The following is a 13302-nucleotide window of genomic DNA, read 5'->3' on the forward strand; positions in this document are numbered from 1 at the left end:
AGGCCAGTTGAGAACAAGTTCTCATTTACAACTGCGACCTGGCCAAGATAAAGCAAAGCAGTCCGACACAAACGACAGAGTTACACATGGGATAAACAAATGCACAGTCAATAACACAATAGAAAAGTCTATATACAGTGTGTGCAAATGAGGTAAGATTTAGGGAGGTAAGGCAATAAATAGGCCGTAGTGGCGAAATAATTACAATTTAGCAATTAAACACTGGAGTGATCGATGTGCAGAAGATAAATGTGCAGTAGAGATACTGGGGTGCAAAGGAGCAAAGAAAATAAATAACATTTGGATGGGCAATTTACAGATGGGCTATGTACAGGTGCAATGATCTTAAGCTGCTCTGACAGCTGATGCTTAAAGTTAGTGAGGGAGATATGAGTCTCCAGCTTCAGTGATTTTTGCAATTAGTTCCAGTCATTGGCAGCAGAGAACTGAAAGAAAAGGCAGCCAATGGAGGAATTTGCTTTGGGGGTGACCAGTGAAATATACCTGCTGGAGCGAGTGCTATGGGTGGGTGCTGCTATGGTGACCAGTGAGCTGAGATAAGGCAGGGCTTTACCTAGCAAAGACTTATAGATGACCTGGAGCCAGTGGCCTTGGCGACAAATATGAAGCGAGGGCCAGCCAACGAGAGCATGCAGGTCGCAGTGGTGGGTAGTATATGGGGTTTTGGTGACAAAACGAATGGCACTGTGATAGACTGCATCCAATTTGCTGAGTAGAGTGTTGGAGGCTATTTTGTAAATTACATCGCCGAAGTCAAGGATCGGTAGGGTAGTCAGTTTTACGAGGGTATGTTTGGCAGCACGATTCTAGATTTCATTTTGGAGATGCTTGATTAGAGTCTGCAAGGAGAGTTTACAGTCTAACCAGACACCTAGGTATTTGTAGTTGTCCACATATTCTAAGTCAGAACCGTCCAGAGTAGTGATGCTAGACGGGCGGGCAGCGATCGGTTGAAGAGCATGTATTTAGTTTTACTTGCATTTAAGAGCAGTTGGAGGCCAAGGAAGGAAAGTTGTATGGCATTGAAGCTCATCTGGAGGGTTGTTAACACAGTGTCCAAAGAAGGGCCAGAAGTATACAGAATGGTGTCGTCTGCGTAGAGGTGGATCCGAGAATAACCAGCAGCAAGAGCGACATCATTGATGTATTCAGAGAAAAGAGTCAGCCTAATAATTGAACCGTGTGGCACCCCCTCAGCTATCAGGATTTGGGTGAAGGAGAAATGGGGGCGGCTTTGGCAAGTTGCTGTGGGTGGTGCAGAGCTGTTGCCCGGGGTAGGAGTAGCCAGGTGGAAAGCATGGCCAGCCGTAGAAAAATGCTTATTGAAATTCTCGATTATCGTGGATTTATCAGTGGTGACAGTGTTTCCTAGCATCAGTTTAGTGGGCAGCTGGGATGAGGTGCTCTTATTCTCCATGGACTTTAGTGTCCCAGAACCTTTTGGAGTTTGTGCTACGGGATGCAAATTTCTGTTTGAAAAAGCTAGCCTTTGCTTTCCTAACTGCCTGTGTATATTGGTTCCTAACTTCCTTGAAAATGTGCATATCGCGGGGGCTATTCGATGCTAATGCAGTACGCCACAGGATGTTTTTGTGCTGGTCAAGGGAGGTCAGGTCTGGAGTGAACTAAGAGCTCTATCTGTTCCTGGTTCTACATTTTTTGAATGGGGCATGCTTATTTAAGATGGTGAGGAAAGCACTTTTAAAGAATAACCAGGCATCCTCTACTGACAGAATGAGGTCAATATCCTTCCAGGATATCCGGGCCAGGTCGATTAGAAAGGCCTGCTCGCTGGAGTGTTTTAGGGAGCATTTGACAGTGATGAGGGGTGGTCGTTTGACCGCGGACCCATTACGGACGCAGACAATGAGGCAGTGATCGCTGAGATCCTGGTTGAAGACAGCAGAGGTGTATTTAGAGGGCAGGTTGGTCAGGATGATATCTATGAGGGTGCCCGTGTTTATGGATTTGGGGTTGTACCGGGTAGGTTCCATGATAATTTGTGTGAGATTGAGGGCATCTAGCTTAGATTGTAGGATGGCTGGGGTGTTAAGCATATCCCAGTTTAGGTCACCTAACAGTACAAACTCTGAAGATAAATGGGGGGCAATTAATTTACATATGGTGTCCAGGGCACAGCTGGGGGATGAGGGGGGTCTGTAACAAGCGGCAACAGTGAGAGACAGGGCGAAAGAGCTATCTAACGCATTTTGAGCGGGACTGAGGGCTCTACAGTGAAATAAAACAAAAACTAGCCAAGACAGCAGTAGACAAGGCATATTGACATTAGAGAGAGGCATAAAGCAATCACAGGTGTTGATCAGGAGAGCTAACACAACAACGGGTAAATGGCAATGAATGGGCAGTTAGGTACATACAGGACCTGAGTTCGAGGCTGGGGCCGACAGGTAAACAAAATGAGGTACCGTGTTATTGAAACAGTCCAGGGGCATCAGCTGTGTAACCGAGCGATCATAGGGTCCAAAGAGCAGCAATAGGTGAGTCAGGGTGCCGTTCAGTAGTCACTACTACGCTGGGCAAGCAGGGGACACAGCGTTCAGAAAAAGCTAGTGGGCCGGGGCAAGTAGATGGTTCTGCGGTGACACCGTAACAGAATAGCCTGTTGAGACCACATCGGGCGATCATGTCGGCAGTCCAGTCGTGACGGATCGGCGGGGCTCCGTGTCGACAATAAAGGAGTCCAGGCCAATTGGCAAAGGAGGTATTGTAGCCCTAGAATTAGCTGGTATATGGTATATGGGCCTAGCTCGAGGCCAGCTCAAGGTTAGCTGGTGCTTGCTTCGGGACAGAGGCGTTAGATAACAGTAGCCACTCGTTTGCAGCTCTAACAGTTCCACCCCCGCTATGCAGATGATGGCTAAAGCGGATCTGATTGAATCGAGCCCTATATATAATCTCATATACACACGCACACTCTAGATGACTGACAGGGGGTGCTGTTTTCAATCCAGCACCCTTCCATCTTGACACTCATCCACCATTGTATTTTGGAAGCTATAGAAATTGATTTATTAACGTCTACATTTGTTTTTGCCACGTTCATTCTATTACAGACACCTTCATGCATACGTTTATATTATGTGAGCTAAAACAAAATATACTTAAACATTTTTCTTAAAGTCAAATTATTAGAAAGTTCTGTTACTGACCCCACTGCAACAACAAAAAACACAGGTAATTTTATCCTTGAAACATTTAATTGAAATACTGTGGAATTCCATTCATTCCTATGGAGGGCTGCTCCGACTGGGGAGTGCCAATATGGCCGACTGGTGGCTTCAAAGCCTCCCATTGGCTATTACATAGCATCTGCAATCCAGGGTGTATATACATCATTGGCTGGACCATTACATTCAGGATTCCATTCTGAAACATTTCTGGTCTAAAACAAATAATCACTGTTATATTTTATTGACCAGAGTAGTAGGATTGCGCCTCCCTTGCTTTGGTGCACTAAATGTGTCCAAGTGAGTTAGTTTTATCAAAACTTTCTCCCATTCAGGAATTCTTTGATCAAGATACATCAGGTTTGAATGTTCAATATCTACGCCTACTTAAGATGCTAACCATAATAACCACCGTAACCCTAGATAACCCGAAGTTCAACATAATGTGGGCAAACTGATATTGGACAATAGAGCCCACCAGGCCAGGTATGATTCTCCAGCTGTCTCTGTGTTCCAGATTGATAACCATACTAAAGAAGATTAAAAGACAGAGCCGAGAGTGACAGATAAAGAGGGTACCAACAAGTGTGTTCAGTAGGCACAGTATAGGATCAAATAAATGTTGTCCCATGTGTCAGATGAATGATGAATCTGAGAATGTTGCCTCCCTCTGAAACCATTTCTATGGGTCTTCAAATGGAAGGAGCTTCTCCGATATACTTTCCTATGGAGCAGAGACCGTGTTATGACAACCCTTACAAAACGAACAATGAGCTCACAATTGGCAGGGCTGCAGCACAGGAATGTTGACCATGAGAAGGCTGGAGTCTTTGGCAGACAAAAAAAAACAAAAACAAAAAAAACTCAGAGAAGACTGGATCTGCGCAAACACACACAAGAGAGCATATTCACAATACTGTCAAGTGGTAAATCCCCCAAAATATGACTATTGTTCACACAGATTTAACACCAGTTTTTTCTTTACACAAAAACTCTAAGAAGTCACAAATGAAATGCAACTACCAGAAGTTACTGGTTTGTTAACATACTGAGTACAATCCATTCAACCTAATCTCTGTGCATTTTCAAATTAGTAATGGTATCATTAGTAAGACAGGTGGGAAGTTAACCACAGTGGTAAGGCTTGATCAGTTCTGAATACCAGTCCATCTGGTGCTTAGTCCATGATCCCAAACTGAAAGGCTTTGGAGGAAACACCAACCAACTCCAAGCAGCATAGAATCAGTTTGGGGCCACCCAATCTGGCAACCCAAGCACCACTATTCAATTCAAGATTCCACAGCAAATCTCTTCTTGCACCATCAGGGCACTGTGACCCCAAGTACCCATAGTTCCTAAGGCCTCTGTTGTCTTGGAGATACTTCCACTCTTTTGATAGGAAGCTGTTGTGCGGTTCTTAGTGCCAAGCCACAATGTTTGTGCTTCTGATGCTCACTACTCGTGTGTAGCCTCTCCGTTCTTATGTACGTCCCTTGAAGGTGTCCATGCAGGTGTAGCACCCTGAGAAACGCTGGATCTCCTCCAGAGCTGCCTGAGGCAGGAAGCTGTTGGAGATGGGAATGGAACATGTTAGTGTAACAGAGGTACTTAAGTGAACTTACATGATAATTAACATTGTCTGAGACATGAAGACTTGCGTTAGCACCCTAGACTAATCCCTACGGCTTTAGCTCAGAGGACTAACAGTTTCCGGCGCTCAGAAAACCTGTCGTCACAGCCTCATTCATTAACCCAGTACACTACTTTGGTGTCATTACAGATTGGGTCCCCCTACCTCTTGAGAATAACGAGAGCATGCATGGTCCAAGGTAAGTAGATGAACGGAGTGTTGGTCCGGACTGCGTCCACTGTCCGCTGGGCCACCAGCTCAGGATTTAGCGGGCGGAAGAGCTGAGGGAACCTGGGGGATAAACAACACTTGCCCTTCACTCTTTTCGGCGGCAGGTAGCCTAGTGGTTGGAGAGTTGGGCCAGTAATCGAAAGGTTGCTGGATCAAATCCCTGAGCTGACAAGGTAAAAATCTGTCGTTCTGCCCCTGAACAAGGCAGTTAACCCACCGTTTCCCGGTAGGCCGTCATTGAAAATAAGAATTTGTTCTTAATTGACTTGTCTAGTTAAATAAAGGTTCAATTAAAAATATATATATTTAGCCATGCAAGACATAATGTGAAATGTGTCTTAATGAATTTATCACAAAATGGATGAATCAACAATACTGAATTTATTCCTCCAGCCATTGATGTGTGAATGGGATTGGTTATTCCATCTCTGGTTTTCTTAAGGAACCTTAATCTGAGCCCATGTGTCATTTCTGTGTGCTGACTGACTATACACTGGTTGACCCATAGCAAAACAACTAGAGGGCCATGTATAGTAGGCCCAATGTATGGGAGGCCCATGGTGGTCTGACTTACCTGACTCTCATGCCCTGGAACATGTCAGTGTTGGTGTGGAAGGGGAGCACGGTGGTGCAGCCCACCCCGGGGCAGTCCAGCAGGCCGAGGGTGAGGCTCTCCATGAACGCCAGGGACGAGGCCTTGGAGGTGCAATAATCTATGGCTCCCGGGATGCAGGACAGGGACAGGATGGAGTTGATACACACCACATGGCCATGGCAAAGCTCTAGCATGCGGGGTAGGAAGGCTTTGGTGGTCTAGAGAAAGAGAGACTACATTTAAATAAGGAAATAATCTCAGCTAAAAAAAATTACCTATATCCCCCCACTAGAATCCCCATACTTTAATGAAGACAGCATCTCTATCCTAGAGGGGGAGATCAATCATTTCCAGATCCAGGGACATGTACTAGTCTGTGGTGACCCAAAATGCCAGAACTGGACAAGAACCTGACATCAAGACACAGGGGGGAATAACACCTACCTGAAGGTGACAGCATTCCCGCCCCAATATGCCACCCTAGACACCTCTACGACAAAACCACCAACAAAAACGGGTCACAACTCCTTCAGCTCTGTCACACACTGGGTAGGTATAGTCAATAGTAGGCTTTGAGGGGACTCCTACAGTAGGTACACCTATAGCTCATTTCTTGGAAGCAGTACAGTAGACTACTTTATCACTGACCTCAACACAGAGTGTCTCAGTCAGCCCACTGACCCCTATCAGATCACAGCCTACTTGAACAGAGCAACACTCAATCAATGATTGAGGCATCAAAGCAAACAACTTGCATACTATAGATGGGAGGGTAGTGCAGAAACCTAACAAAAAACAATTAGCCAACAACCAATTCAATCCCTTTTAGACAACGTCCTGGACAAAACATTTCACTATGGTGAAACACTAAAACAATACACTAAGAAAAAAGAAAGAACAGCATGTCAGACATCAGCTCAATGTAATTGAAGAATCTAACCACTTCTGGGAAAATTGGAACACACAAAACAAACATGAAGAGCCATCTACCCAAAATGGAGATGTACGGATAAACCACTACTCCAAACTTTTTGGCCCTATAATAACAATCAGCAAAAACATATACATGATCAATAAAACAATCTTAGAGTCAGCTTTTAAAGACAACCAGAAGCCACTGGATTCTCCAATGACATTGAATGAACTACAGGACAAAATACAAACCCTCCAACCCAAAAAGGCCTGTGGTGTTGATGGTATCCTAAATGAAATAATCACATATACAGACCACAAATTCCTATTGACTATACTTAAACTCTTCAACAACATCCTTAGCTCAGGCATCTTGCACATTACTTGGAGCCAAGGACTGATCACCCCATATCCACAAAAGTGGAGACAAATTCGACCCCAATAACTAGTGGGATATGATTCAACAGAAACCTTGGGAAAATCCTCTGCATTACCATTAACAGCAGAGTCCTACATTTACTCAGTGAAAACAATGTCCTGAGCAAATGTCAAAATTTTATTTTTTCCAAATTACTCTACAACAGACCCTGGACTCACTATGCACACCCTAATTGACAAACAAAACAAAAGCAAAGTCTTCTCATGTTTTGTTGATTTCAAATAAGCTTAACTCAATTTGGCATGAGGGTCTGCTATATAAATGATGGAAAGCAATGTTGGGGGGAAACAACATTTTAAAATCCATGTACACAAACAAGTCTGCTGTTAAAATTGGCAGAAACAGATTTTTGCACTCAGGGGGGTACTCCCGTGGGGTAAGACAGGGATGCAGCTTGAGCCCCACCATCTTCAAAGTTTATAGCAACATATTGGTGAGGGATATAGAACAGTCTGAAGCACCCGGCCTCACCCAACTTGATTCTGAAGTCAAATGTTTACTGTTTGCAGTTGATCTCGTGCTTCTGTCCCCAACCAAGGACGGCAGCAACTAGATCTTCTTCACAGAGTCTGCCAGACTTGGGCCCTGACAGTTAATCTCAGTACGACAAAAATAATGGTGTTCCAAAAAATGTCCAGTTGCCAGGACCACAAATTCTACCTAGACACTGTTGCCCTAAAGCATATGACTATACATACCTCGGCTGAAACACCACAGGTAACTTCCACAAAGCTGTGAACGATCTGAGAGACAAGGCAAGAAGAGCCTTCTATGCCATCAAAAGGAACATAAAATTCAGCATCCCAATTAGGATCTGGCTAAAAATGCTTGAATCAGTTATAGAACCCATTGCCCTCTATGGATGTGAGGTCTGGGGTCAACTCACCAAACAATAATTCACAAAATAGGACAAACACCAAATTGAGACTCAGCAAAAACATCAGTGTACAACGTAAAACACCAATAATAATGCATGCTGAGCACAATTAGGTCGATTCACGCCAATTATCAAAATCCAGAAAAAAGCAATAGAATTTTACAACCACCTAGATGGAAATTATTCTCAAACCTTCCATAACAAAGCCCTCACCTACAGAGAGATTAACCTGGATAAGGGTGCACTGTCAGCTTATCCTGGGACTCTGTTCAAACACAAACAGACCCCACAGAGCAACACAACTAGACCCAACCAAATCATGAGAAAAGATAATTACTTGACACATAAGAATAAACAAACAAAAACGAGCAAACTGGAATGTTATTTGGCTCTAAACCGAGAATATACAGTAGCAGAATACCTGACCACTGTGACTGAACCAAAATGAAAAGCTTTGACTATGGTCTTGCTATCAAAAAAAGGCCACCATAGCCAGTCTTCGAGAGCCAGGTCTGCCTATGTGCCCACAAAATGAGGCGGAAATTGAGCTGCACTTTCTTACGTTCTGCCAAATGTATGACTATAGTAGAGACACATATTTCCCACAGATTACACAAACCCACAAAGAATTTGAAATTTGAATCTCGATAAACTCCCATATATTTTAGGTGAAATACCACACAGTGCCACCAAAGCAGCAAGATGTGTTACCCATTGCCACAAAAAAGGACAACCCGTGGAGCACAAACACCATTGTAAATACACCCCATATTTATCTGTTTATTTTCCCTTTCATACTTCAACTATTTTACACATTGTTACAACACTGTACATAGCCAATAATAACATTTGAAATGTCTATATTCTTTAAAAAAAATTGTGAGTAATGTTTACTGTTAATTTCTGATTGCCAAAGCAAGTGAAATAGACAATGTAAACATACGATTCCCATGGCAATAACGTCCATTGAATTGGAGAGAGCGAGAGAAACGTGACAGTCTGCACACTGTTCTGCTCCACTCACTACTATTCACTAGCTGTTCCTTCACTCTTCTCTCATACTAGGTTCCCTCCCTACTTCCTGGAAGTAGTCAACCAGCACTCTTTTGCCAGCGTTTTACCTTAGATCCAATGATTCAGTACTTAAAGTAAAATATAGTTTCTCCCCTTCACATGTGGGATCAATACATGTTGAACGACGACCCTAATATTTCCAATACTGAGCCTCGGAACAGAAACAAATCAAAATTCATACAAGCTTCAAAACATAATACAAGCCATAATGAATGAGCACTTTCCTGCATAATTATCTAAAGTACATATTTTTTAACACTCACCCAGAACTGGCCCAGCGTGTTGATGTGTTGAGTCTTCATCAGAGCATCATCGTCACTGGCCATCAGACTCTTCCCATGAACCACTGCTGCATTATTCACGAGAATGGTGACGTCGCCCACCTAAGAGACAAAAATAAAACATTTAATTGTAAAACCCAAATCTCGTTTTATGCCAGAAGCAAGCATTTCACTGTTAGTCTACAACGGCTGTTTACAAAGCATTTGACAAATAATATTTTTTATCACTTTGTTTCCCTTGGTATAATTGAAAGGCTGATAAGTGAGCAATAATCATGTCATGTTAATCCTCGTCTTATTTTAAGACTTGAGTTAAACTCACTGGTGTAGGAGGGTATACACAGGTTTATGCCATATACCCACATATTTTTCAGTGTTTATTGCGCATACTCACTTCTTAATCCCCACGATATGCATCAAAGTAGCCTTGTGTATTGAAGGTATATGCTGTATCAATTAATATGACTGATGGAACCTATCAGGATGTTTACCTAAAAATGTTGATAAAATATTATTTCTTCACATTTTAGGTGCAGCAATGTGAACACAGCGGTAGGCCTATGCACGAATGTTCCAAAATGCAATTTGAGGGAAAACACCGGTCAGCAGTTAGGAGCGTTGGGCCAGTACCCGAAAGGTTGCTGGATCGAATCCCCGAGCTGACAAGTTTTTAAAAAAATCTGTCGTTCTGCCCGAGCAAGGCAGTTAACCCACTGCTCCCCAGGCGCCGATGACGTGGATGTCGATTAAGGCAGCCCCCCCTCGCACCTTTCTGATTCAGAGCAGTTGGGTTAAATGTGGAAGACACATTTCATTTGAACGCATTCAGTTGTACAACTGACTAGGTATCCCCCTTTCCCTAAAATGCACACCAAACATGAGAGATGGAAATAGCCTTTAGACATTTAGAAAGAGGGGAGATCTAAAGATGCAACAACTATCATGTGTTGCTAATATGACTAGGATAATGCCTTTGGCTGCTAGACGGAAACCAATAATGAGGAAGTCTTTATAAAACACATGAGTAAGTTTTTATAAAATAATTGCCTTCACATTTATATGATGGAATTTTGGCTATAGTCTACTTTAAAGCAAGGTAAGACATGCCTCATAACATGAAGGAAAACATCCAGGTTTTAAAAAAAATGAAGGAACAGGAAATATAGAGCTGCTAATGATAGGCCCAAGCGTCTTCTGGTAGATGGAAAGGCTTTCCCAAAAACCTTCTCAATTAAATGTTAACTACCTACAAAGTAGCCTATGCCTACCTGCAGAATGATATCATGAAATGCCTCAATCCAGTGGCCATTTGTTTTGCAAAATCCAACTCATGTGCTACAGAACGACTGAATTAAAGGGTAACTACACATCTCCTGATGTGGTTTAAGAACATCCAATTTTATTGTTTTACTATTAAAACAGCAACTTTGAGAGTGAACATCAACAACCTGTACATTTGACTCAGTTGAAAGCTCAATTTATTCGTTCAATAGTAAGCCTACTATTAACCTACTTGCACAGTACGCTTGGGTTGGCCTGACTGAAATACCAATATGGGATTTATAATTTTAGGTCTTTCAGTGTGTCACTGTTTCTCAATTTTTAATACAGGGCGCCTTTCCTTTGCCGGGCAGGCCGTTTGGGAAATTTTGGGCAGAATTAGAACATACTCACTTCGCCAGGCACCACTACACCACTGGTTAAGTTGATACATTATACTGTATATCCCTGTGAAACACTGGAAGATTCCAAAGGCAACCTTTGAAAGACTGGTTGGATGTGTAAGACAATTTAACACGGTCAGGTGTTTGTCATCTACTGTAAATGACATTGGAACTAGGTCATTAATTTGGGTGCCGCTCTCTCTACTGTACCTTCTCTCGGACCACCTTGGCCTGCTTGTACACCTCCTCCCGATTGGCCACGTCACACAGGAAGTAATGGCACTCGGCTCCGGTGGTGAGAGAGATCTCCTCGCAGGTCTCCATCAGACACCTCTCAGTGCGGCCCCACAGGATCAACTGACAACAGGCAGAGGGGTCAAAAAGGGCAGTGCATTGACATGAGAATGCATATTTGGATGTGTTATCTTGTAGGAATCACAACTAAACATAGGCTTTCTGGGTGGTAAGAGGAAGGTTGTTTTTAATGGTTATATATTAGGGTTGTAAATTAATATTATAAAAAATCCTTTTGTCAAACCAAAATGTATCATAATTTTATGTTTCAAATTGCATTGGTAAAAATGTTGCATGCATTCTTAAACCAGTGCTCAGGTAGCTTACAGTAGGTTCAAGCTATGAAGCTATATTCTATTACGTTAACATCTTTCCCATCTGTTTGAGATTGCTGTGCGTTGCAGAGCTCTATATGATTAATTGCTAATTGAGGCGGCATTTGCTAGAGATTGAGCAACCACAGACAAGTTCTTTGATGTGCAGTTTGGAGGGAAATCCAATGACTTAAGGCTCTGAACTTTAGAGTGTTTGAAATTTAAAGGCAATGTTCCCACTTTAGCGGAGACTGCATTTACGGTAAATGCTGCATGTCAGCTCAATCTAAAATTATCATGAATCTAACGCTTCAGCTTTACAGATTGAATAGAGCCCTAATTAATCAAATCAAGTGTTAACCGGCGATAGCCAACATGCGCCTAGCTGATGTGTTGGAGCTGTAACTTGGTTGGTGCCATCAAATCAGTGAGCAGCTGCTCTTGATCATTGTCATGAAGCCACTCTTGTCCCACTCGCGTTAGAAATTCAGAATGAGAAAATGTAGGCTATATATAAATAATGCTCAAATTGAAAATCATTACATAATATAATGATTCCTATCAGCCTAATCAAGGTGTAAATGTCTCACATTCCAGTGTTTAAACTTGTAAACAAGGCTGCATGGGATTTCTCTTAATGCTACGCCGTGCAGCCAATGGCAAGGTCCGCTTTAGCTATAAAGCCAGGAGCCGCTTGGGGATTTGACAGCTCTAATGCAGTTCTACCTCCGACACCGCCAAAACAACTGCTATGCGGTTGTCGGCTAAATTGGATCTGATTGAAGAAACTTTAAGATCTAATATCTGTCTCCAGAGGGGTCCCTGTGCACTGATAACCCTGGATGGCTGGCTACTGGCCAGACCACTACAGACACACACACACACACACACACACACATCAGATCATTTTACAACAATGACAAATGCTTTGGTGATAAAAGGAATATTTTCACCTTACTCTGAACTGTGCGTTCCACTACCCTGTCAGTGAACTTTATTGAACAGTCACTGGGGACCCAGAGGAGCTAGAGTTGAGGTTAAAAAGGCAACATCATTGTAGTTCCACAGAGCCATCCACCCAACCTGTCATCGCCCCCATTGTAAAGCACAGAGACTGAGGAAACACCTGTGTTTGTGTGCCTTTACAATAAAAGGAAAGGGGAAGAGAACACTACACATCATACATCACCCAGGTCAGCTAGGGGGCTAGAAGAGTTCAGGCTCATTTCCACTAGTGTAGTAAGCACTGGGGCTTTCCAAATACTTTTCACATGGAAAGAAAACACACCGAAGGTGAATATCAAGATTTTAATCGAACTGAATACAAAAATACTCGATTCTGAAGTTATGCTAGAATAGAATAAAATATAAATCATAAAACATTTCCAAACAACTGTCCCTTTTCTTTTCCTCCAACTTTCAGATTATTCAATTGTTTTTGGAATTCATGTTAATATTCTACTTGTGAAAACCTGGTTAACAAAGGTCCTGTGTGAAGTGATGCTTTGCTTTTTTTAAATTATTACTGGGCGTTTATCAAGTACAACACATAAATTGGTAATAAAAAGCGCACACTGATTAGTTTACCTTTTTTGCTCCATATTTTGCAAACTCTTTCCCCAAATGCCGACCGATGCCCCGTCCACCGCCGGTGATCAATACCACCTCTCCGCGAAGGTCTTTCCGTCTGCTCGGGAGCAACAACCCCAAGCATGCTTTCAACATGCAGAAGATGATGTGGAACGTGAACAGCACAGCGTTTCCGAAATTATTTAAATCCAT

At 42.7% G+C, this 13302-nt stretch overlaps 1 protein-coding gene across 1 annotated transcript; it reads right to left on the reverse strand.

Annotated features, from left to right (window-relative positions):
• Positions 1 to 3268: 3268 nt before the first annotated feature.
• LOC120060732 (short-chain dehydrogenase/reductase 3-like) lies at positions 3269 to 13302 on the reverse strand. The gene is made up of 6 exons (XM_039010142.1): positions 13108 to 13302; positions 11123 to 11269; positions 9231 to 9350; positions 5645 to 5883; positions 5005 to 5130; positions 3269 to 4774 (listed from the first exon to the last, which is right to left on the reverse strand). The coding sequence occupies exons 1-6, from the start codon at positions 13300 to 13302 to the stop codon at positions 4690 to 4692; spliced, it is 912 nt and encodes a 303-aa protein (XP_038866070.1). The 3' UTR covers positions 3269 to 4689.

The sequence above is a fragment of the Salvelinus namaycush genome, chromosome 16 (genome assembly GCF_016432855.1).
Source record: "Salvelinus namaycush isolate Seneca chromosome 16, SaNama_1.0, whole genome shotgun sequence".
In the NCBI taxonomy this organism is placed as follows: Eukaryota; Metazoa; Chordata; class Actinopteri; order Salmoniformes; family Salmonidae; genus Salvelinus; species Salvelinus namaycush.